The 26,101-nt window shown below is 36.2% G+C and overlaps 1 protein-coding gene across 15 annotated transcripts in view; it reads right to left on the bottom strand.

Moving 5' to 3' along the window:
* PTPRK (protein tyrosine phosphatase receptor type K) overlaps positions 1-26,101 on the bottom strand; it is a 384,844-nt gene that overhangs the window by 252,513 nt on the left and 106,230 nt on the right. For all 15 annotated transcript variants that reach the window (XM_072333871.1, XM_072333868.1, XM_072333872.1 and 12 more), the window contains exon 3: positions 1,484-1,755. In XM_072333871.1, coding sequence (XP_072189972.1) covers positions 1,484-1,755 — 272 coding nt within the window. The remainder of the gene's footprint in view (positions 1-1,483; positions 1,756-26,101) is intronic.

Consider the following 26,101-nt stretch of genomic DNA (forward strand, 5'->3'; position numbering starts at 1 on the left):
CAAAGAAAGAACGAATTTTAGCAGAGTCTAACGTGAGATAATGTGAAAGCTGTAACGTAAGTGAAAAATGGCCATGCTGCTAAGATAAAGCCCCAACCACCAATCTCATTGTCAAGCCTGGCCATCTGTCAACAGAAACCTGATTTACTGCATATAATGCTGCTATACTTGATTACTACTATACTGATATGAAAGGCTCCTGTTTTTTTTTAAGCACACCAAAAGCTACTTTCTAGCAATGTAAAAGGGTTCATAAAACACCTCCTTGGAAGCCAGGCTTAACGAAACCAGGTTTCAGTTCTTGAAATCAAATTCCACATCATTTCAATGTCATGGATAGATCAAATTATTTTATGAATAAAAATATGAAAACCAAGGAAACAAAAGGGGAAAAAAAAATAAAAATAATAATAATAATAAAAAAAAAAAAGCTAATAAATAAACATCAGTTTCACCTTCCAAGTAAGGTTACTAGCAATTACAATGATGTTTGTTTCTCATGGAGATGATTTTGATGATGGGCAATAGCAATGCATTTTAAACAAGGTCTTTTAAGAAACATTCCCACGATACCTCTCATCAAGAAAAACATCAATACAGAGGCCATTTTTCTCCATTTGATAACAAGTCCAGATACCCAACCTGTTTGCAACAGCACTAGTGACTGGGAGAATGCTCAGACAAAGTCCAGTAAGCACTTCATACCATACAATGTAAGAGTTAATGATTTAACAGCTTAGAGGAGCATGCCTAATACCACTCCTTCCCCTTCCCCGTTCCAGGACAAAAGTGCCTCTGTACAAGATTCATACTTCACATCAGATACCCACTGAGTGAAACAGCTGCAGGTACTTGCTCACGTTAATCAAACAAATCAAATAACAGCGTCAAGTAATAAAAAGACAATTTTTCTCTTAAAACAAGAGCCCTACACTGCACATGGTTTTGTCCCAGGAAAGAGGAAAATAACATGTCCTGAGCAGCTGCTCATTAGGTGAGCACCATTCTGCCTGAATGGCAAATGAAACAAATGTCATGTGGAAAAAACACATTTACAGTCATGTAATTACACACAGTAATACAGGCATATCCAAAAGAGGAAGGAAGACAGGTACAAATTACAGTTGCACAGGCAATTTATTTCTGGAAGTTTATCGTTTTTGATGTCTCTGAACTTGAACCTCATGATTTCATTTAATGAGGCTTATTTCCTGTTAATTTTTTTCTCATTATACAATAACAGACAACTTTGACTAATCAATTCCTCTAAACAAACAAACAAACAAGCAAACAAACAAAATAACCAAAAAAACCCACCAAACAAAAAGCACTTCTATCCCCAAATACTTATTTATTTTAAATCAAACAGAAAATTAAGGGCACTGAAAAAATACTCTAAAAGAAAAGATCAAAATTAACAAAAAACATAGTATCTAGCTGTAAACATTACACATTATACGGTGAGAATTTGTTTCAGGCCTACCTGATACTCATTGGGCCAGAAGGTGCTGACAGCCAACTCTGCTCGAAGCCAGTCTTTGCCAGTGGAGCCAGTGACATTCCAGATAGGATTAGCCAGTGGCCCTTTGTTCACCCTAACAAGGATGTTCAGAGTTCCTGGGTTTGCTCCACTCTTGCTATACAGAAGGTAACTGAAATCGATACAGTGAGTATCATTTTCTTTCATTGTTGGAAGCTGAAGTCGAGTCTTTTCTCCAGGGTCATGGTCAGATGAAATCACTATCATATATGACCCTAAAGAACATGGGAATGGGAAAGGGGAAATAAGAAGAAAAAAAACATAGTAAAGATAAATGTAAATTTAAATGCCAAGAAGTGGATTGCTTGATTGTTCATGGTAAAACAAACAAACAAACAAACAAACACCAGAATGAAATGCATATATTTTCATATCACAAAAACTCAAAATTCACACATGAAATCTAGCTAGCTATAAAATGCCTAGAAATGCCGTTGAAGTAGCATCTAAAGAAGATATATCTCTGACGATCTCTGTTGATGATTCCACTTAGAAAAACTTATCTCCTCTGCTTTAGGATCAGATAACTGAAGATAGGATCAGAGGACTCAAGAACAAAGTATTATCATTATTTTGAAGTCACTGAGGCAAAATTCTCTCAATTTGCACAAGTGGTTTCCTTAAAATGAAAAATATGGAATAACAAGGCCCACATTCCTTAGTGCTGCTTTACCAAATCATCCTCCACCCAGAAGGAGGCTTGAATTTTAGATATGAATTTAGATATGAACTTCAGATATACTGGCAACAGAACTAGATCACTTGGGACAGCAAGCCATATTTGTTGCTTGTTTGCCAAATGGGTTTGAAAGGAACACAACGGCTTCTATTGCTGGAAGGAAGCCCGTCCTATAAATTTCTTTTACAAGTACACAGAAGACAGAATAAGTTGAGCCTGACGAGCTACAGAGGCAGAAAGCAGAAAACAGATGTTTAACAAGGTGATACGGGACATAAATATTGAAATGGTTAGTCCTCATGTTCTGCAGAATGGCCAGTAAGGACAGTAAAGGCTGCCAATCTATTTTACTGTATCCCAGCCTTACAGCATCTTCATTTCTTCAAGAGCAATGACTCTATGCCTGTGCACTACCTAGCAAATTAGTCCAACACAACAAGGCTTCTGAGATACTGCGTGCTTCAAGTGTGCAAAACTTTGTAGCCAGGAGGAAAAATCCCTGCCACTTCATGGTTGCAGAACATTCATATATTGATAGATTTTGCTTCTGCTTTACTGAAGAGAGCCATTATAAAAAACCATTCTTTCTGAACACTCAGATAAAACTCATCAAACGTACAGTTCCAAAATTAGGTTAAATTTTAAAAAAATTTAGAATTATGAGCACTTGTCCAAAATGAGTAGTCCTGAGCATATAGATGAATATTATTGACTGAAAATCTTCTCATAAGCATACATTTCTGTAAACAATTTCATTTATGCACATAAAGTTTTGTATTTTGCTTTTCGTCCAATCAGGAAATACTGTGTTCAAACATACTCTAAACAAATGTACCAACCATTCTGAAAATTGTTGGCATGCTGTTGATCAGAAGAAGATGAAAACTTACGCATATTGATTAAATCATCTATGTGAGATAGTAACTTACTGGCCTACGAGTCAATTCTGTGCTAAAAAGTTTGTAACCAAAGAGGCAGCGATACAGTAGATATCAGTTCTTATCACAGCATAGCTCAGGGATCTTTTTAAATATTCCTCTTCAAAATAATAAAGAAACAACATGACATGATAAGCATCTAGTTAGTATTCAGAATTACATGCAGAACCTTCTCTTGAATTTATTTATTCTTAAAAGAGAATTTTGTCAGAGTATCAGTTAATTGCTATCTTGTTATCATTAATAGTCACTTTTACAGGCACAAAGAATTGTATTACACTATGTAGGTTTGCTATTAGAGAACTCCAGTGATTATGATTTAGAATGAAGTGAAAATTTCATGCAAGTTCTTTCAAGAAGAACTTCTACACTATGATCATCAGTGGGCAGTTATTATGCCTCCTGACTCTAGAACAAACTTATTTAGAGAAAACATGCTTGTAACCTCTGTCGTAATGCATGTTGTCTTATAAGCACCAGATTACTCATGAATGACACAATACAGGATATTATTTTGCAAATTTGGGAGAAAATACTATGCATCTGGCAGGGGAAGGTTATGCAGGAATTGTGGGATGTTTTTCCTACATGAGTTATAAAAGCAAAAAAAGATAAGAAAAAATTTACAAAAACTATTTTCCACAGCATTAAGCACAGACTCCCATCATTGCCTCTTAGTCTTTGTTACATCCATCTTGCAACTGTATTTAAGTAGATAAAAAATGAATTCTTTTTCTCCTAAAAAATATTTTCTTTATTTCTAAAGCTAAAAGAAGGTAGCAGATATGCTCTCCATCTTTTTTTTTTTTTTTTTTCCTTCCTTGAAGGGAATCTGAGGGAGGGAATGAAGGAACAGAATATAAGACACGAAGTTTGCAAAATGTTTGAAATATTTCCTTCAATTTGTCTCAAGATAAAGATCAAACTACTAGGAGGAAATGAAGACCAAAGTCAAACAAACTAGAATCATTCCAAGACCTTGATTCTACACTAATTTAAGCTACAATAGTCTTTAGAAGCACCAACATAATTTCTCAGCGTATACTCATGTTTTATAGTACTCTACTTATTCAATGCCATTTTTTATAATTTAAAAATAATTAGAAGTAAATTTCCATATATCCATCTATATGTTTTAGTCCCATAGCATTTGATGAAATGCTCCGGATAGCATTCATAAACTATTTGTCACAAAGCCAAAGCATCTGTTTAACATCTTGTAGATTACTTCCCCTTTCCTCCTCTTTTTCAGCTTCTTACCAGGCTCTCTCCATGAATGCACACAGCCTTGCTCTTTCCTCTGTCATCTACTTAGTCCAAGAAAATTAGAAGTCAATGCCAAAGTCAACTAAACCTCACATTTTTATTTCTAAAAAACTCAGAAAATATTTTCTTACACCTTCACTAAGAAAGGCATCCTTTATTAAAATAATATATATATATATATAAAATAAAAAAATGCTATGTTCTAAAACAAGATTGAAATATTTTCTCTTTTATACATGCTTGCAATACTGTAAGTCAAAATGTTATGTCTTGGGCAATATTCCCTCCTGGTTTATTTTTGTTTATTTTGGGAAAACACACACACACACACACCAAAACAAAACAAAAACAACAACACAAAAAACAAAAAAAAAACTTTGCATTCAATATTAAATTTAAATGTAGTAAAAATATATAAGTAAAAATAATATTGCTCTGCAGTGCATTATAAAACATATAACATTACCTAAGTGTGACTAGAAATTAAAGAAAGAACATTGTTACAACCAAAAGATTTAGAACCATAAGTCCAGCAAAAGCTGAGATAGCACAGCATTAATAAAGTTTGAAAACTTCAGAAATATGAACTAAGAAAACACAAAGCAATGCCCAGTGGAAGAAGGATCACAATGTAAATGCATCCCTATAAAGATACTTATTCCCAGAATTGAAAACAGTCTCCTGTCACCAAACTAAATGGTGTGCTTTAAAAACATTACTAGAAGAGAAGTAAAAATAATTAAATAGCATCAGCACAGAAATATTTTCCTTTATATATTAAATAACACCTATCAACAACACATAAGATTTCTGACAAATATTGTGTAGGTATGAGCATTAAAAATAGATAAAACACATTCAGTGCCAAGGGAGGGACCTTTTACACGGCTATGTAGTGACAGGATGAAGGGAAATGGCTTTAAACTGGAGGAGGGTAAATTTAGACTAGATATTAGGAAGAAATTCTTTACTGTAGAGTTGGTGAGACACTGGAACAGGTTGCCCTGAGAGACTGTGAATTCCCCCACTCTGGAGGCATTCAATGCCAGGCTAAATGGGGCTCTGAGCAACCTGGCCTACTGGGAGGTGTCACTGCATATTTCAGGGGGCTGGAATTAGATGATCTTACAGGTCCCTTCCAACCCAAACTGCTCTAAGATTCTATGACAACGTTCACTCAAGTATGCATTTAGATAGCTGAGTACAGAAACCCTAGACAGGGAACAAAATACCTGATCTAGTCTCATGCACAGTAAACGTGGTGCTCAGCCAACCATGCAAATGGGAAGATAACATACACGCTGATATACAAACAATTAAATGTAGGCATAACTCTATATAAAATAACAATAATAATACAGAGAAACAAGTCTAAAATTCTGTATTATTACCAAGTCAAAAACTTTTAATGAAATAGGTCTATTAATAAAGGGATGACAAAACATCCAAGAGACCACTTAGCTTAGCTAACCAATATCTTGGATTATTATTACTGGTAACATTGGCAGGGTACAAAAGCAAGAGATAGGAAGTAAACCTCAGCAAACCACTTCAAGTAACAGGGAACAATTACCCAGACATTTAATGCTAAAAGAGGACAGGAAATCACAAGTCATACAGTTCTATGATTCTAATATATTATTGGACTTGGCAGAAATGCAAAGTATAAGCAAAAGAAATGTCAACAAACCCTACGATTAACTACAGCCTCAAGTAACACTTTCAGTCAAGAGTATAGAGTAATTATTAGAGCCAAATACTCAGAGATGTTCCATGCTGAAGCAGGGGAATCTGGCAGATCCAGTGGTATGGACAGGCTGCAAACTCCATTCCCCACGTTTTAGGTTTTGCCTAATCATCTAATTCATTTTTAAGTGGTAATAAATTAAATTTTTCCCCAAGTCAAGTCTGTTCTGCTCATGACAGTAACTTCTAAGTGACATCCCTGTCTTTACCTCAAGTCATAAGATTTTACATTTTCTTCCATCTTCTCATTCTGTTAAGTAGAGGGCAGAAAGCAATCAGGTAGGCAGTTAGATACAACACACACTAGCTATTTCACTAAATCCCAATGAAGCCTTTCTGATTTTTACCAATATACTGGTCTAAGAGATCACTCAGGTAGAAGTAAAACACTGTATAAACCTACTTCCCTTGTAGACAATAAAGAAAAGAAGTACCCTTCTAGAAACAGAGCACGGATTTTTACAGGAAAGAAGTCACTGCAAGTGAGTTGCTCTCTTAACAACCCAAAACAAAGCAGCACCAAAAAAGTCATTTTATTATTATTTTTAATAAGATGGAAAAGCAAGCTTTTCTTATTACAAGACAGAAAAAGAAAAAGATAACATCATCTTTGGTTATACTGTAAGAAAACATGGGTGAAAAGTATCCAAAGTCATCATTTACTTTTGGACAAAGAGCCATTGTTCTTAACTGCTCCATTCACTGACCATTTTTCACAGCTGAATAATGTTGCTTCCAAAAACTGCTGTGACCTCATGTCAAGAATTCATCTTCAGGATCTACATTCCAGGAGGTTTTTGATGTTTAAACAGACTCTGAAAGGCACCTACACAGATATGTAACCAGGGACACAAGACTTTTCCTTAGCCATACCAGTCACTATATACTTTAGTTTTCTTTGTGCTTTGTTTACTTTGATAATGACTGAATTTTGTTACCTAACTCAGCAACAAGGACAGATGAATACAGAATAAATTCACGTCACAACTAATTGTTTGGGAAAAGCTTTAGTTTCACCCCCTATTGAAAGCAAAGCTTTCTTATCATCTAGTAGTTAATTTGCATATTAATAAGTAATAAATAAGTAGAATCCTTAAGTAAAATACATTTGCTGTAATTTAACAATGGGGCAGATTATTTTCCGAGTAAAATTATTTTCTCTCGCATCCTTGCTCCCTGAAAAATGGGCTTCTACTTGAAGCATGAAACTTGTAATTTTCAGCAGTCTGGTCTTTGACTCCTATAAATCCTCTTCCCTTCAAACAAGCATTAAGCAATCTCCATTTAGAGGGCACACAGTGGTAACTTCTGTCCTCCTATTGTGCTCCTTCAATTTTCGTGACATTACTGTATCACCTTGTTGTGACTTAGCCTGGCAGGCAGCTCAGCCCTACATGGCTCTTCACTCACTCATCCATGACCAGTGGGATGGAGGAAGAGATCAGATGTAAGATAAAACTTGCAACTTCTACTTACAGACAGTTCAAACTGGACAGAAAAGAAAGGGAAAATAATAATAACATTAATAAAAAAATATAAAATAAGTGATGCACAACTCCATTTCTTACCACTGCCAAACAAGAGTGGTAAGAGCCTCCTCACCAGCCACCTCCCCCAGTTTCATACTTCTGCATGATGCCATACAAAATGGGACACCCCTTCGGCCAGTTTAGGTCAGCTGTTCTGGTTCTATTCCCCCTCCCAGCTCCTTGTTGACAGCACAGCAGAAGGAGCTGAAATGTCATTGGCTCAGTGCAAGCACTGCTGAACAACTAAAACATCAATGTGTTATTAACGTTTTATTCATGCAAGTTTACCATATAGCAGCATGCCAGCTACTAGGAAGAAAAGAATAAATAAATCAGTTGTATCCCTGCCCAAACCAGGATGCACCTCCAGGTGAACATAACAATTAGGAAATTCTGAATTTCATATGCAGCTAGATTTATGGATAGAAAGAATTCAACTTCTCAGTTCGCTATTGGGGGGCGAAAGTATATACTCAACATTAAGTTGCAATATGAAAACACTTAAATAGATTTATGTAAGATCAAATCTGAAATCTTCCACATAAAGTCAAAAGAAGGGTCTGCCTTTACTTCATATCACCATAAATGACATAAGGTGGAAAGTCAATGCAATTAAGTGCATTATTGTAAAACTCAGGACCGATGTGACCTTTCTCTTTCATTTTTAATACTTAACTTTTTAACGCTTAACTTTATAACTCCTGTTTAAGTATCAGGCAGTCTTTATGAGCAATATTAGGCAATGAGATGATACGGAAATAGATTTCCAACTCAGAATTAACTGCAAACAGGAAAAGTTCAGAATCTTCTATACAAATTCACACAAAATGTACATTTCCCATACATTACTGCTTATGCGTGTTTTATTCTTCGATGTATAATCTATGTAACTATTTAAGAAAAGCCTGCGTACTTCTGTAATTTGCAAGAAAAAATAGAAACCCTTAAAAGCTATTAACTTTCTCTCTTTGCAGGAAAAAAATTCCTTTAAAAGGTTAAAAAAAAAAAAAAAGAAAGAAAAAGAAAAATAAACTGGCTGTTCCCAAAATAAATCCCATCTCTTGGGTTTTAAAAAAAGTGTCAAATCTCTTCTTCTCCTTTCACCTTCCACTACCCAATATTTAGTCAATAACTTCCACTCCAAGACAGAGGAAATTAAAAAATTAAGACAATACTGATTAATTCTTGAATGTTCATTTCCTTCTCCACATCAATTTCATGCTTCCAACCCTGAAAGGAGTGTATCTAGAAGTGAATGTAAAGGCAGTATAAACTCACTTAGAAGACATTACTACATGCATGTGCAAAACACTATGTCTCTACACCCTCATTTGACTATCAATCAGCTGGTATCATTTTACAAAAAAATAATATTACTGTGATGTTTATATATATATATATATATATATACACACACACACGTATATATATATATATATACACTGTGGTTTATATATAAAAATAATATATTGTGATATATACTGTGAATATCAGTTTACACAAAAATAATATTACTGAAATAACACAAGAGGTCTTCAAAATTTCTTTAGATTTTTATGGTTCAGGTGTATCTGAATGCTATCTACACACTTCACCTGCTTGCAAGTATTACTCCCCACACAAGTCACAGTTCACTGAACGCTGGAGATTGTCAAAAATGAAAGGGAAAAAGTCAGGATTGCCAATTTCAACTTTACCGCATAGCTCACTGCCAACATGACACAGCTCATATGCAAGTCAAGGCAAAACTAAATTTACTGTAAAGACAAAGAAAAAAGAACAGAAAAACAAAGGAAATAAAAAACCACAGAGGAATGCAGACTGACAGAGAATCCAACACTTTTTTTTTTTTTTTTTTTCTACCTTCCAAAGACAAGGAGAATTCTTAAAATAACCAAGCTGAAAGAGGTCATTAAACTACACTTTGTAGTAAATAAGTGCTCACTTATTTAAAAAGAAAAACTTAGTCTAATGGACACTAATAGCCCATCAGTTTTGTGCTGACACTGCAGTTTCACTTAACATGAACAGGTACCTTTCCCTCCATTTAGCACATGATCACGCAAAAAGCACAGCTCTACAACAAGCTCCTATAACTGGGATTCCCTAATTTTTTCACCCATAAAGGGGAAGTGCCCAGGAGATATTTAGACATGGTCACACAGAGTAAGACAGACTCAGCCAAGGTAAATTAGAGCAGCACCATGCCAACCACAGGATTAGTATCCTACATGTAACAACACTTGAAGGTTATTAACATCTAATAACTTGTGGCATAATGCTATTAACATTCATCATGTGCCTACTTCATAACAAGAACATTTTCACTAATCAAAAGAAAATAAAACCAAAACAACAATTACTTCAAAGGTATAATAGTATTTCCCAGAACCTCTTTTGAGAAAGTTTTTGAACAAGTTTTGACTGACAGTCATTCCTGAGGCTATAAGCAGTTCAAGACTTCTGATCCCCTTAACACTTTTGAAGTGTTTAAATTCCTAGTTTTCTTATATGTAAAACCAGTGGCCTGTGGATTTTTTTGTACTCATACAGAGAAAGAAAACACAATATCAGTTTCTGAAGTATGATACCTTAAGCCTTTACAGCTTGCTTTTCCTCATGATGGATCGCTAGCAAATACACAGGCTCTAGGTACTACAAAATCTGAGATGAAAAAATGTCAGCAACTGAAATTTGACAAAAGCTAGCAGTTTCTGCACAAAAGAACATTTATGTTACTACGTGCTCCTCCAAACAGCTTCTTCCAACAAAGCATTCAGAAAAACAAATTTGACACAGCACATCAAGTAAACTTATGAAGGCATAGCGTTACAGAGCAGTAAGTTGCATTCACGTAACTGAAAAGCACAAGGAATACTTTAATATTTATTTGGGAACTAAGCAAGGTGCTCTGTTACAAATTTGTAACATCAGCATTCATGAGCGGATAAGCTAACATGAAAATAACAACTCTGCAAGGGATGGTGACCTTATGTTGCTCTGTCAGCCAGGAGCTGGGCGCAAGAAGCAATATATTGGCAATATATTGGCTCCAGCTATTGGTCTACAAAAAAATGTATTTTCTAAGTGTGAACATAAAGAAACTCTCAACTCCAGTGTAACACCAATTCAGTGGAAAGTACTCTTACTGGGAAGTCAAGTAAATGGGTACCATGAAGAAAGATACACAATAAAAAGAAAGATGCAATATAGATGTAATATGAAGATACAGTAAAAACAAGAAACAATTGCTATGGCTTCCTGCTATGAAATACATGCACGCAAAAAGTTGAAATCCATTTTCCTTTGCCATTACTATCAATTGCTTTGTTATTATTTGTTATTGGCTGGATATGATCAATAACAATGCACAGTTTTTCTCTGAATGTTTCTGTCGTGGAATTTCCAGGATGAAAGACAGGCATCAGCTACATTGCATCCAACTTCAAGACCTCATGCTACAATGTCAAGTTATGATCACCATTACTTAAAATAAGCTATACACCTAAACAAATCCTCAGGCACAGAGATATTTCAGATTCTCATGATGATTAAAGAGTCAGAGTTTTCTTTACTGAGAAAATTATAAACAGAGTTCAATTTAACCAGTTCCTGTTTGGTAATCCTAATTTAGAAAGCATCCTAGAATGGACTGTGACATCAAAATCAAGACCAGTGAGCATTTGTGTAGGTCCTTGGTGAACCATGCACTTGCGGCAGCATGTGAAAACACTTTCATGCAGAATACATCAGGTCAGCCAAGGCAAACCAAAACCTCCCTGCTACCAGAACAACAGACAAGTACACTCCCTCTCAATCCATGCTTATCAGGCCCTTGCATGAGCCAAACCTACACCCTGATCCAGCAGGAGACAGTTCAGATCTCCTGTCCCCTCCTAGAGAGGAAAGGTGATGACAAAGATTGATTTGTTCCTTTGCAGGCGAGTGAAACAAAGCCACTCATGGGATAGCCCAAAAAGCACCAGAGTGACTCCAAGATATGAGAGGAAGCTGAAGCTGCTATACTTATACAGGTAAGATTATTTTTCTTCCCAGACCAAAACTTTAATTTAGTTAAATATCTTACAGCTAGTCAGGAAGTCTTTCTGTAAAGAGAGCTCAACAAGTAGCTTTAGAAATACCTTCTCTTCATCACAGATTTTAATAAATAATAATAATAATTAAAAAAAAACTGCAAATTTTGTATGTATTTCTCCCTTATAAGTGATATTTATATCTTATCTGAATGAGAAAATATAATAATATATTATTATAATAATATAAAAAATAATAAATTAATAATAATAAAATTATAATAATATAAAAAATCCAAAACATAGTTGACACATTTGCCTTTATACTCATGAGAAGACTGTAAAATACATTAAAAAGTTAAAAAAGAAAAAAGATTAAAAAAAAAAAAAGATAAAAAAGAAAATCAGAATTCTTAGCTCTCCTATATCACTGAAGCTCACTAGTTTTATGGTATATGACAACTCTCCTTATGCTTCACCTCTCACTACCAGCTCTCCATTCTGTAGCCATCAACTAACCTACTCTCCCAATTACAGATTACCATTAGTAAACTATCTACAGTAATGGCGATACCCTGTACATGGTTGATGTTTGTTGCATCTCCATCTGACATTACAGAGGCTAGCATGCCTGAGAGATCATCATATTTTCCAGTCAAATCAGTTGTTTTAAAATACATATAAAAAATAAATAAATAAATTCCCCTATAATCCCTTGCTTCTCAAATAATATTAGTAGCTCAATTGGTTTTACACTCTAGTACACACCATCTTTCTTCTAGAGCAAAATACTTTTGAGATGGATGGAAACAACCCTATCTATTATAAAAATCACTCAAGCTAAAACACCAGCATTTTTTGATACTGTTTTCAAAGAAATAATTGGGCTCTGTGTTCAACAATGAGAAGAATAGCAAGGAGAAAAGGGGCATAAAACTAATAGATAAAACTTACAAGCTCACAGCTATTAATGGTTTTTGTGCTGTTTTGTTGTTGTTGTTTGGGGATTTTATTTTCTTCTTAGAAAAAAAATTGGTTTATGGAGATCAGTGTCTTTCCTCTTGACATTTGGCTTTCCAATTAAAATTTGAAACCAGTTTTTTCTTTCCAAGTAAGCTAGTCTATATATGCTAATGCTATTTAAATCCCCCTTTATTTTGAATAGTGAAGCTCACATGCCAATAAAATATACTAAGCATACTCATCTGAGCTGTTAAAGCACTATTCCACCTGCACAAGGCTACCAGATAACATGTGGCACTAACTAATGTATTATTAACCTAAAGTTCTAAAAAGAAGGGGAAAGGAAAAAAAGAAGAAGGCGAGAGAATCTGCCTAAATGAGAATGTAGTCACAGTTTCAGACAGTTTGTGATCTTTATACACCACTATTTATTAGTTAAATATTATACTGAATACATACGAGCATTACATATACATATGAGTATCAGTATTATACATACAAGTAGAAACTGAACCAGTGTTCCAAATGTAATTACAGGCAATTTTATTTTGTTATCATTTCCCATTGTGGTTTCTCCAATGACAGAATATCAGAGTATCAAGTCATCCAATGAGCTATTTTCCTTTCTTTCTTATGGTTTAAATTAAGATTTTAAATGAAGCTTTTGCAGCTGTAATTCTTAAGAGAATGTGTAATTTTTACTGGACTAAGAGGATATATCATTGAACAGAGTACAATCTTTGTCCCTAAAACTTTTCCTTCACAATTAGAAATGCTGAAAACATAAAGTAACTCCAATGTTAATAACTATAAATTATAGCACTGCTTTAACATTTTCTGACTGTCTAAATAAAACAACTCAGAAAAGGAAGATAAAGCATATTGCCTTTTAACATTAATCTTTTTTAAAAAACAATTTCTATGAAGTGAATATCAAATTAATTTATAACACAAGCACAACCATCTATCGAGAAAAGTCATTTCTAAATTAAAAAGAAAAAAAAAAAAAAAAGTAAAATAATGTAGTTTCTTCCACTATACCTATCAGTCCTCATAAGACTGATCAAGAGTTAACAAAAGTCTTTCCAATGCATAATGGAATACATGGTGAATGGGGAAAGAAAAAGTAATTTAGGCTCTTTCCAACAAAAATAGATACAAATAGGCCACAAAGTCTGTGTACTGTTAACTGACAGGTTTTTTTCTTGCATAGTAAAGACACTTTTCCTGGTTTTTATAAACATAGGCACATTTCAGGGAAAAATGAACTGCAGCAGTAGATAGCGGAACACTTAATGCTCATGTAAGAGACATCAGCTCCATCAAGCACTCAGTTCCAGAATTTAATTAACACTTTAGCTAATCTCCAACCTGAATGTTATTTAAAATTATTACGTCTTAACATGTCAACAGATGACAAAAAAGAGTAGGTTACCACCTTCTCTTCTGCAGAAACATTTTATTTTTTGAAAATTTCTATTTCCTTTTCCCCTTCAATAGAAAAAGCAATCCTAATTCCTTCAGTCTTTCCATAGGGAATATGCTGACTAACCATGTCACTTCCGAACCTTTCCTATAAGCTTTCCTAGCCCGGGAATTCTTGCATGTTCCTAACTGAATGCAAGTATCTAGGCTTCCAACAACAGCAATGAGGATTATTTTATATATTTTCATACACAATAGCCTATAGAAATTAATCACAAAGGCTACCTTTTTCCAGAACAGCATCAAAACACTGACTCACATTTAACAGTAATTCACAATCACAAAAAACCATCTGTGCAGTTCTACTACTTCCTTATGTATTCAAACTGCTGATTATTCCACTCAGCCTTAGTGGGGGAGCTACTAAGTTTTGCAGAATCATTTGGTTTGCATTGTTTTTCACTTCCTCTCGATTAGTACAGCAATCTGTCATGAACACTTTGTATACCAAAAAACCCTTAAATAAGCTTTCAGGTTCAGTAACCTGGATATACCCAGCAAGCACAAAGAATATTTGTTATTCCATCATCCACTGCACAAATTATAAGGTTAAGAATGGCCAGACACTAGAGTTTTCCAAGCAGATTTTCACCTGGAGCAAAGAAGTTTAGCTTGATTAAAACACTTCCTCCCTAAGCCTGAATAAGTTCCACGGGTTAAGATGTGTCTACTGCTTCAACTCTCTCCCCTTTGTATATTTTAAAAAGTAGATTAGTACAAATATTACAGAATTTTCAGCTTTCTCTATGCTCTCTATCATGTCTACCTTTGCTCACTACCACATATACCATACTGTCTCATTACTGGGTGCTCAAAGAGACAACGATTAACTTCCACACTGGACAGAGGATGCCTCGTATTATCTAATGCCTGTCGCTAGGCGATCAAGCCAGCAGTGACCCACAGGACTCTCCACACAGACCTGACAGAAGCCTCTTAGTTCACTTGTCCCCAGGCCCCCACGACCTTTCTAGTACCTCTGACACAGCAGTCTTCCTGCTCCCTTCTCTGTCCTTCTTGAGTTCAAAACAGTGGGGGTGTTAAAAGGTTGCATTTCAGCAGCTTTTAGAGAATGCTGTCAAGGCTACTGCAGTGTGCCTCCTCTTCCTGCAAGGACAGGACATGGTGAAACACTGGTGGACAGTTTACCATAAGCAGAAGAAGCCCAGTATGATCTCTGCCAGCCAAAGACAGAACTGCATCTGGTTTTAGCTGACGTGGACTAACAGGCAAATTGGTTGTGGCAATCTCTGTCTACAAACTGAGAGAACTCACTGACAGAAGCCCTGCACAGAAGGACCTGGGGGTCTTCGTGAATAAAAAGCTGGACAAGAGCCATCAGTGTGCACCTGAAGCCAGGAAGGCCAACTGCACCCTGGGCTGCATCAGAAAAGTGGTGGCAGCAGGGGGAGGGAAGCAGCTGTCCCCCTCTGCTCTGCCTTCGTTTGTTAGTCCCCATCTGGAGTACTGCATCCAGGCCTGGTGCCTCCAGCACAGGAAAGACATAGAACTGTTGAAGCGGGTCTAGAGGAGGTGATCAGAGAGCTGGAGCACATCTCCTATGAAGATGGGCTGAAGGAGAGAAGGCTCTATGTAGACCTCGCTGTGACATTCCAGTATCTAAAAGGAGCTTATAAACAGGAGGAAGACTGAGTTTTTACACAAAACAAAAGGGAATGGTTTTAAACTAAAAGAGGGGAGATTTAGATTAGATATAAGGTGGAAGTCCTTTACTGAAAAGTTTGTAAGGCACTAGAACGGGTTGACCAGAGATGCCAAACATTTTCTTGAGGTATTCAAGGCCAAGCTGGATGGGGCCCTGGGCACCTGATCCAGTGGGTGGTAACCCTGCCTATCGCAGAAGAGTAGGAACAAGGTGATCTCTCAGGTCCTTTCCAACTCAAGTCATTCTATGCTTCTATGACCCACATAGTTCCCTGGTTCCCACTGTCACCAGGATGCAGCAGTTTCATAACACCTGTCCAGTAGGTGAACCAGCAGCACATACAATCAGCAATCTTCATCAGGTACATTTTATTGAACTATAGACTATGGCATGTAAATAAAAGGAATCTATGGCTCTGGAAAACATTTGCCCCTACTAAAAATGTTTACTGTGACACAGGTATTTTTTCTGAGTGTTAATTAGTGAAGTAAAATCTGGATATTAACAGAAATGACTTACAAATGGTCTCATGACTTACAATAGATAAGAATAAAATGCCAACGATACTTTTTTCCCTGTTGTTTTTTGTTTGTTTGGGGGGCTTTTTTTTTTTTTTTTAATAGTTTTTTGAGGAGTGGCTAGTAACTGACTGCAGATGGAAAAGAGGTGAGGTAGAAAAGGATTCCGCTGAATATAAATACAAAAAGCCATTCCAACTCCATACTTTCACAATATAAATTCCCTTCATCCTCTTTTCCAGTGTTCTCATTACTTGAAACATAAATAAATGAGGGAAAATAAATAAAAAAATAAGTCCAGGGACCCAGAGGAACAATTACACTGTGGAAAGCGATCTGTTAAAACTGCTTTGTCTGAACAAAGAGCAAAACTAAATTCCTTAAATACCTTCAGAAGCTACAAATAATTTTAGAATTCTACAAAGCTAATAAAAATCTATTCATTTCATTCACTATCAGGAACTAATTACAATATGAGTTGTAAATCTACCAGAAAACTTATTCAAATAAAATACAGAGATGCAAGAGAGATTTTCAAAGCAAATACCTTTTTTTCCTTTATTATAATCATGCATTTTTGTAACGTGCAATATAAGGCAGAGGCAAGATTTACAGCAAGTCTAATGGCTCAGACATGTAGCAAAACAGGAATTAGGGCAATGCAGGTGGTAATGGAAGTACTCAGTGATGTTTAATTTTAATGAGCCAATCTGAACAATATGCGATATAATCAGAATATAAAATGATGCATATTGCTAGAATTACCAAGAGAACACCTCTTTCCTGCAAGCCTCAAGAGTTTTATACAAAAGGCACCTTCAGAGACTGTGGGAGTACAGAAACATGGGAGGCTAAAGCCAAGAGAAACAAATAAAAGCGTATATCTAATACACATAATATCTACACCTATCTATTGCCAGCTGCCTGTGGACTATCTAGAACAATTACTTCAAACTCAGACCATAATTTTATGCTTCTCTTTTGCCAGAACATACTTAGTTCTCTGTCTCATAGCAACTAATCAATTGTCGTAATTTATTTATGCAATTTAAATAGAGAAAATGTATTAATTTTTGACAAATTAGCATTTGCCTGGGAACACTAAAGCTTTCAGATTATACAATACCCAATTTCAATCAATATTTTTCATAGTAAAGAAGCTGATAATGCCACCTAAGCCGTGCTACTCCTAAGTTCAAATTCACAGAGATGTGCAACTTTTAGGGATGAAAATGACCAACAGGCCATATTTTTTATATCTGCCAAATTTTCTTCTTTAATTCAAAGGTCAGCAAGCACATTTGCTACTCTGAGTGATCAGTGTCTTACTGTTCTTATAAGTTACAATTATTCGGAAAGCTATTTATCATTTCTGGCAATTAAAACAATTGTTCCCGTCTTCAGAGCAGTAGAAGCTACAACTTCACCTCCAAGAAAAAGCCTTAAAAATTTGATTATTTTCTCCAGACTGATAAAGGCATCGCTTTGGTAGGATAAGACTCCATACATTACTGAAATTGTCACACTGACAGAAATGCACAGGTACACTTTAAAACTAGACACAATTTCATTTTGTTTAACAGTGAGTCTCATAGCAAAGCTCCTATCTTTTCACTTGAAACTCAACACAAATCAAACAGACGATACCCAAAGTAATGAAATGATTGTGGCCATCCTGTGTCACCTCCAAAGACGTAGCTGTGCCCTCAGATTCAACGGAAATCATCTTCACTTTTCATGAATCGTTTTGGGCACCGTATAATTAAACCGAAGTAGGAACAAGACAATATAATATGCATACCTACACACAATTACATCAGCAGACAATTCAATATTGCTCTTAATTATTTCTGAAAGTTAGCCAATTTAATAAATTTAATATTGCACAATTCTCTATCAGCTTTATTAGTTTCAACTCAACGCTATTCATCACTATGAGTATGCAAAAAAAAAAAAAAAAAAAAAAAATACTAAAGAAATACTTCATGTCTCAGCCCTATTTTGCCACAGTTCTACAGCGAGGTTATTGCCCAGAATAGAATAAATAGAAGAGGAAAAAAAAAAAAAAAATCAGGCAACTCATTAATAGACAACTTATAGATATGGTTCTCATCCTCCTTGAGGACTTCACAAACAACACATCCAATATGCTGGAGAAAAACTACAAACCCAAATGGAACAGCAGAGATGAAAATTAATATAATAATAAGTTATATTACATTTAAAGACCAAACTTTTTGAAAAGGTGACTCATACTGCGATTGAGAAGTTAACAACACATGTTTGCAGGAGCAGCTCCAGAATACACGATACATATCAGGAAAGCAGTAACATCTTGTGAGATTGCTTAAGATACAGTTCTTGATACATTCAAAATAATAGAAAATTACAGTAGTACATACAAAGAAGTTTATCAGTGGAGAGTAATAGGTGAAATACAGTTGTAAAACAGACAGCCAGAGAGAATCTTCAGATAGCTCCAACAGCTCAAGAGAGGGAGGAGAAGGAAGAGAGAGGTTCAAGAAAGATGAGCACCAAGTGCTAAGCAGTATAAAACATCCGCAAGTCCAATTACAGGTTATGCATAGTTTATCCAGATTTCTACAAAAATGAAAGATCTGTCTTCTATTATAGTCTCCTGCTTATAAACAAACTGAAGTTTGCTACTTGGAAGAAATAATCATAGACTTGAGTCCAGAAATCACATTAAAAGCACTGCTACAATTACTGAATGCCTTCTGTGACATGAAGAGTTCACTGAATCAAACAAGTAGGCCATAACACAAGATTGTATGGCACCTTCGGACATCTACAAGAATGATGGAGGACATCTGTGAAGGAAGGCTCAGACAGTGGTAGCAGTTCTAGAAAAATAGTTATATATGTCCAGGATTTGATAACTGACTCTGAATCAACTATACTCTGATAAGTTTGAGTTAAAATAAAATAAAATAAAATAAAAAATTAACAAATATATGATACAAGACGCTAAAGCTCTCTTAACGTAGAGTTCAGTTTAGTGTCTTGTAGTGGCAATGGAAATGGGAGGATGGTTAGACTAGATGATCTTGAAGGTCCTTTCCAACCTTATGATTCTATGATTCTAATGCGCAAAATAACTCTATTCAGGAGTCCCAGGAAAAATCTTTCTCAACAGACATCTCTAGACAACTTCTTTATTTAGAAAGCAAAACCTCTCACTTTTAGGCTTCCAATTCAAGAACAGGATTGCTGTGGCAACAAGTACTCAAGTCTTTGGCAATATAACATCTGGTAGATAGCATCAATTCAGTGACTTTAATACACTTAAGGCCAGTATCTGTATCACACGAACGCCGTCTATTACTTTAATTTCAGCAGAGAAGCCATTAAGTGAATAAGCAATAAAAACAAAGTACTTAAGGGTTTTTGTTCCACATAAGTAAGTGCACAAGCAATACAAAGACGACTACATTGGAATGGCTTTCAGTCCTCCTCTATGGAGAGCTACATAATTAAGTCTCTGGATTATGAAAAACTTCAATCATTTCATGAGCAATGAAAATAACCTTAAAGCACCCAAACAAGCCCCATGCTGTGCTCTTCTCAACCTTCCCCAGGAGAGAACTGAAAGGACAAAAAAAGCACATGCTGAGACCAAGGCAGACAGTCTGCATCAGTAAAAAATCCTGAAATGCTAGCAAATGTTATCATTTGCTTTCCACCAAGAAAAAAGCATTGGCAACTAGAAGACCAGCGCTATGAGTGCGACTGGAGAACTGCACTTAGAAAAATGGACAGTGGGACCCAGTAGACAGCCCTGACCCACAAATTCTATTATGTGTCAGATCTTGAACTAATAGGTCATCTTTTCCACTTATTCTTACGTTCCCTTTTTGAGAGATGAAGTTAAAAAATCTTCTGCCACTTCCAAAACATCATTTCCATTTTCCATCTTCTTATCACTCTACAATTCACACGCCATGCTGCCATTTTGGCAAAGCAATGCTTTGCCACACTGCCACGTTTCTGGTTCACACAAAACACACCAGGTCTCCTACAAAAAGATTTTACCCATGTAAATTGCTTCCCTAATACAGTCTACTAAATATATAATTTTTTTTCTTGTGAAGTCATATGGCATTGAACCATGTCCTATATGTGTTAACTTTAAAGAAATCAAATTATTAATATCTCTGAAAAAATGTATTTCAGAGGCAACTAAAGAAATATTAGCTCATATGCCATGCCAGTTATATAATACATAATAGATTTACTCATATGAAACTTCCAGCTGTTTTGCCAAGCCTGGACTCCCTGCTGAATTTCAACTACTGGAAAATATCTAAGAGCTTGCACTCTTGGTAACTGCCTCCTGGGAAGGGAGAAAAGGCGACATAAACAAGGACTGTCAATAATGCACCTAAAACAATTTCAACATGTATTTCATGAAACTCCCTATTGAGCAAATCTAAACAAAAAACCTTAATCTAATTGAATAACTGATTATAACTTAATTTTATTACAGGTTTAAGTCCATTTGCAAAAACAACTAAACTAAGAACCTGTGCCATTAACACTTAAACAAACCAATTTCTGTCTAGCAGAAACACCCTCTAGACTACTCCAAATGCCAGGGAAGGTTACTGCTCACAGAATGCAAATCCCATGACTATTTTCTAATCTACTTCTTACAGTTTAGTACTACCAATTGACCAATCAATACATTTTGATAAGAAATAAAATGAATATTCGAAACACCAGTGCAAATACTCTAAAACCAATGAGCTCCTTCTTCTGCACAAAGGCTTGTTTTGTTTTTTTTTTAACAAGGAACTTCATTTAGAGAGAAACGTAGTAATGGGAAAAAAATGCACCAAAGCAAAGTGATAAAAAACATTCCTCAAGAAGACTAAATACTTAGTAGTGGCAATAGACTATTTTATGTCTGCTTTTTTACTTATTCAGTGAAAAGCAATGAGTGCTTGCTGCCTTCTGGTGTAAACCAGAAGCAGCCTGCACCACACAGCCATTCCCCCGCTGCCTCAGGAGGGATGAGGGAAGGAACTAAAAACAAAGTAGAACTCACAGGTTGAGACCAAATTTATTTACTAAGACAGAAGAGGAAAAGGGAAACAAAAATGCTAGGACAGTATATATGGCTGCAATTATTTCCCACCCGAGACACAGCACAACACAATGTCCTGCAATACCACAAGGTCCCATCTCCACCAACCAGTACCCCACAGCCCTCAAGCAGAGGCCACTCCAACCACCTGCCTGCTCCCTTAAAGCCTCCACATGGCATCACCTGGTATGGAACAGCTCCTGGCCTAACTCAGGCACTTGTGCTGGCCCTGCCCAGCCCCTGCTGCCACACCATAAAGGCTCCAGGTGTGCTCCAATCACTCAGCAACATCAGTGAGCAGATCATGTTGTTTCTGCTGAAACCAAGACAGTGGTAGATATGTAAAAACTTAAGCACTTTTGAAAATCTACTAGGAACAAGCCTAAGTTACTCAGATGAACCATCTGGATACCAAGCCCTCACCCCATTAGCCCTCTCACGCTGACAGCACTGAGACAGAAGATATCTCCACAGCACTGCTGACAGCAGCACCTGTCTGCTGCTGCCTAAATCTCCCAACAAGGCAACATAGAGCTCATAGGCTGAGAAACAGAAGAGTTTTTCCCATAAACTCTTTATGAGACTATCAAATCAAATCTTCTGTGAAGAAGAAAGGGATGTAAAAACATGCCTGTCCATTTGCAGCTAGGCAGCCTGTCAACACTTCTGCTTGCTTTTTTTTTTTTTTTAACAGAATATATTTAACTGAATCAAAATTCACACTTTAAATGAATGAAATAAAGAGAAGGAAATGGTAAAAAGATAGTTACTTTAAATGCGCTTTAAAAACTAATTGTTTTGTTTCAATTACATCCCATTATCAAAAAAATGTATTTTTAATCAGTTTTCAACAGAAAACATTACTCTTGACTATATGAAGAAGCTAAATAGCAATTCACACTGGATTACTCAACATTTCTACGAATGTGAAGGCATCACAGATCTATGTGACTTAGAAAATAAGTAACAGATTGCTCCATAAAGTGAATGCAACCTCACAGTTCCCTTCTGAGCTTCTTCAGCTTCAAGAATCCCTAATCCAAGCTGCTGGAATTATGTGAGTTAATGGCCACTAAAATAAAAATGGCCTGACACCGTTCAAAAGATATATCTGAGTAACAGCAGTCTGGCAATAATCCAAGTTGGATTATTTAAAAGAGCATATTCTAAGTCAATTTTCCATGCTTAACAATAAGGTTGGCTGTTAAATCAACATCAGTGACCACAAAGTGGATCCCACTGCACCTCTTCCAGTTCCTACTGTAGCTCCTTTAACCTATGAAGCACAGAACTGAGACGTTTCAGGTCCTGTTACTGCCCCCCACAGGAACAATTACTACTCAGAAGAATTTCCATATTGCTTGGAAAACTGCATAACTTAAGGAAAGCTACCCAAATAGGTCAGCTTCACAAATCATTTTAAAGCTACTTTTACTACTCATTGGGCCATTTGCACTCAACAACATACCCAACTTCTGGTAAAAAAAATAAAAATGGAGTATTGAACTAGCGTGCCAACAACTATGCTTTTAGAGTCAGCCACAACTGCAAAAACATTAATTCTAGCAGCAGCTCTTTCTCCTGGTTGTGCCTGGGTAGAGTTGGAGAATGCTCTGCAATAATTAAAATAAGTTTTTCTGTATTCCTATATATGCTAAAGATTATAAAAACGTGAAAGAAAATACATGTGCTCTCACTTCTGCTGTCCAAGTTGCTCTTGACTACTCAGTGCACTTCAAAATTCATCACCAACAGTCAGGAACAGAGTTATCACTTTTTATTCTGCTTTGTTATCTCTTCGGACATGATGCATCATCCTTTCAGATAATAATACTGTTCTGATCATGTGAAAAGATGAAAGTACTATTGATTTATATAGACATCTTGGTAAAGAAAACTGTCAAACCAAACTCACTGCCATCACCCAACCATGCTCTCCTTAGCCACATACACTGTGTGTTCACAATAGCAGGGCAAATAAGCAAAAACAAGTATCATGAAAAGGGGTTTATAAAATATTGCAAACCTAAGGTTCTTTCAAAAAGCAGTATTTTAACAGGTATGTAAACAGTAGCATACAAGCAACCATACACCTACAAAGGCAATTCTAGTAAAATTGAATTGGACTGGAAGGTTATACCACCTGAGAAAGGGTCAACTTACATCACAGCTGGCTTTCCCTGTAGACTCTTGCAAAGTGACATACATGTGAATGTTCCCTAAATTGCCTAAGACATGGGAGTGCCAACAACTGTCGTTTTTCCTCTCATTCAGTAAAAGAAACACTAGTAAGACCCATATCATGGAATCATAGAATCACGAGGTTGGAAAGGACCTACAAGATCATTTAGTCCAACTGTCCTCCCATTACTGTAGCTGCAGCAAACCACTAAACCATATCTGGTAGCTTCTCATCCAGATGCCTCTTGAACACTGCCAAGGACAGTGACTCCACCACCCCCCGGGCAGGCCATTCCAGTGCCTGACCACTCTCTGAGAGAAAAAGTTCTTTCTTATGTATAGTCTAAACCACTTCCGGTACAAAAACCTCTTCTGGTACAAGAATATCTGTCTATTGTCTCCATCCTGAAGTGGGCAAGGTCCACATTACAATGCTATAACCTTGTAGACTAAAAATGCTTTGTTTTCCTACCCAATGCCTTCCAAAGTAATGAAATCTTTGACTCAGTATTTGTTAATGACTTTTAACAGCAAACTAAGACTTACACTCAAGTAAACGAGTGCACTGTGCTTTATGCACTTCAATATTTAGTTTAAAACCATTTGGCCACTCAGTCAGAGCCCTCTGCAGCTTCCTGGAGCTAAGAACAAATTTAATCACTCTAGCTAGCTCTGTTTCACACAGAACTTTTTGTAGCAACATTTCACAAAATGTTTCTTATATGGATAAACAAAGATCACAAGACTTGTATTTTGGAAATTCTGCAGATAATTTTTCCTATTGTGAAGACTATTTGTCCTGCATTCTGTTCCTAGTCCTTTTTGAAGGCTGACACTAGACTTGTCATTGTCAGAAATGGTCAGCACACCAGCTGTTACTTCCACAATTCCACATCAAATTGTCTTTCAAATCCTTGGAAAATCATTTGCTGCTGCCATTAGCGATTTTGTGTAATTGACAGTACTTGTTATGGGCACTTCTTATAAACATCGCCATAGATGTTCTCAAAAAAAGTCCCCTACTGAAGAATCACAGAATATCCAGAATTGGAAGGGACCCACAAGGACCACTGAGTTAAATCCCTGATTCCACATGTTCACCCAAAATTCAAACCCTATGCCTGAGAACACTGTCCAAATGCTCCTAAAATGCTGGCACCTGGGACTGTAACCACTGTACTGGGGAGCCTGTTCCAGTGCCTGACCACCCTCTGGTGAAGAACCTTTCTGTACCACATGTACACATTCAAGCAGCACAATCAGCCTTCCTGTAATAAGGTGATCTGGAATACCATTTTTAATTCATCCGTATTTGTATCCTACAAGCCCTCAATTCCTCACAACTCTCAACAAGCTGATTTCAATTAACTTCTATGCTTTTAGCAAGTTCCTACTAAAATTTTGTCTTGCATATCCCAATTGCAACATTAAATGTAATGTTCCAGGGTTTGTACCCTCTCCCAGACTCCTCACTGATACATGATTTACACTTCTAATATATATGTTTTAAAAAAAATATGACCTTGAGTGCTACCAGTAACCTCACTCTTCAATTACTGCTAACAAAGCTTAAATTCACAGCTCAAACCCTCTCAGTCAGGCTGACAGCTTTCTTTCAGTTTAACTCTACCTTTCAAAGCAGCAGAAAACTGATGTTACTATTCTGTTCCCATATATCCATTACATACATTAAAGATCACACTTACCAACAGTAACGATCTTAATCTTATTCTAAAACATGCTCTTATTAGAAAAGGGAGAGTAAATTTATTTTCAACTATATTATTCTAAGTAACACAAATCTTGACTTAGGAATATCAAGCAATTGCTTATCCTTGCCACAACACAAATACAAATCCAACAATTGTGACATCAGTAAAGAAATTCACAAATCATGGAAAAACATAATGCAGTCTTCTCCAGCACTACATTTTAAGCAAGAGTGATTTTCCAGGCCAGCTATACAACACTGTCCTGGCACACCTGGGAAGAACTAAGAGTTAAAGAACTGAAGACTCCACATTGTGAGTAACATACGATGGAGGAAGAATTAAGTATACCGGCTCTGCTTGTTTATTAATCAGGAAAAACCTGTCAGCCAAGGAGCAGTGATCCAAACATACTTAACTAAGCTGGAGTGACAATTTCAAGATTTTTGAGAAGGGCAGAACAGCACCTCGCCTAAAATCTCTGATGCCTTGCCGGAAGAAATTTAGAGTAGTATCGTACCTAGGCATATCTTTGAAGCAGTTTATTTTCCTTTCTTTGTCTCCAATAGTTTCATAGTCTTTACAAATAACTGAGGTACTACCTAGCTTCAGTCTACTGCATTAAATAATTGGTAAATTCTGAACTAACCTTCCCTTATTTGTTTTCTCCTTGCACAGATGATGCAAGGAGAAGACCTCTAAATGCCATCAGGCAAAACAAGACAGAATTCTAATTCCTT

This window comes from Excalfactoria chinensis, chromosome 3 (genome assembly GCF_039878825.1).
Source record: "Excalfactoria chinensis isolate bCotChi1 chromosome 3, bCotChi1.hap2, whole genome shotgun sequence".
Classification (NCBI taxonomy): domain Eukaryota; kingdom Metazoa; phylum Chordata; class Aves; order Galliformes; family Phasianidae; genus Excalfactoria; species Excalfactoria chinensis.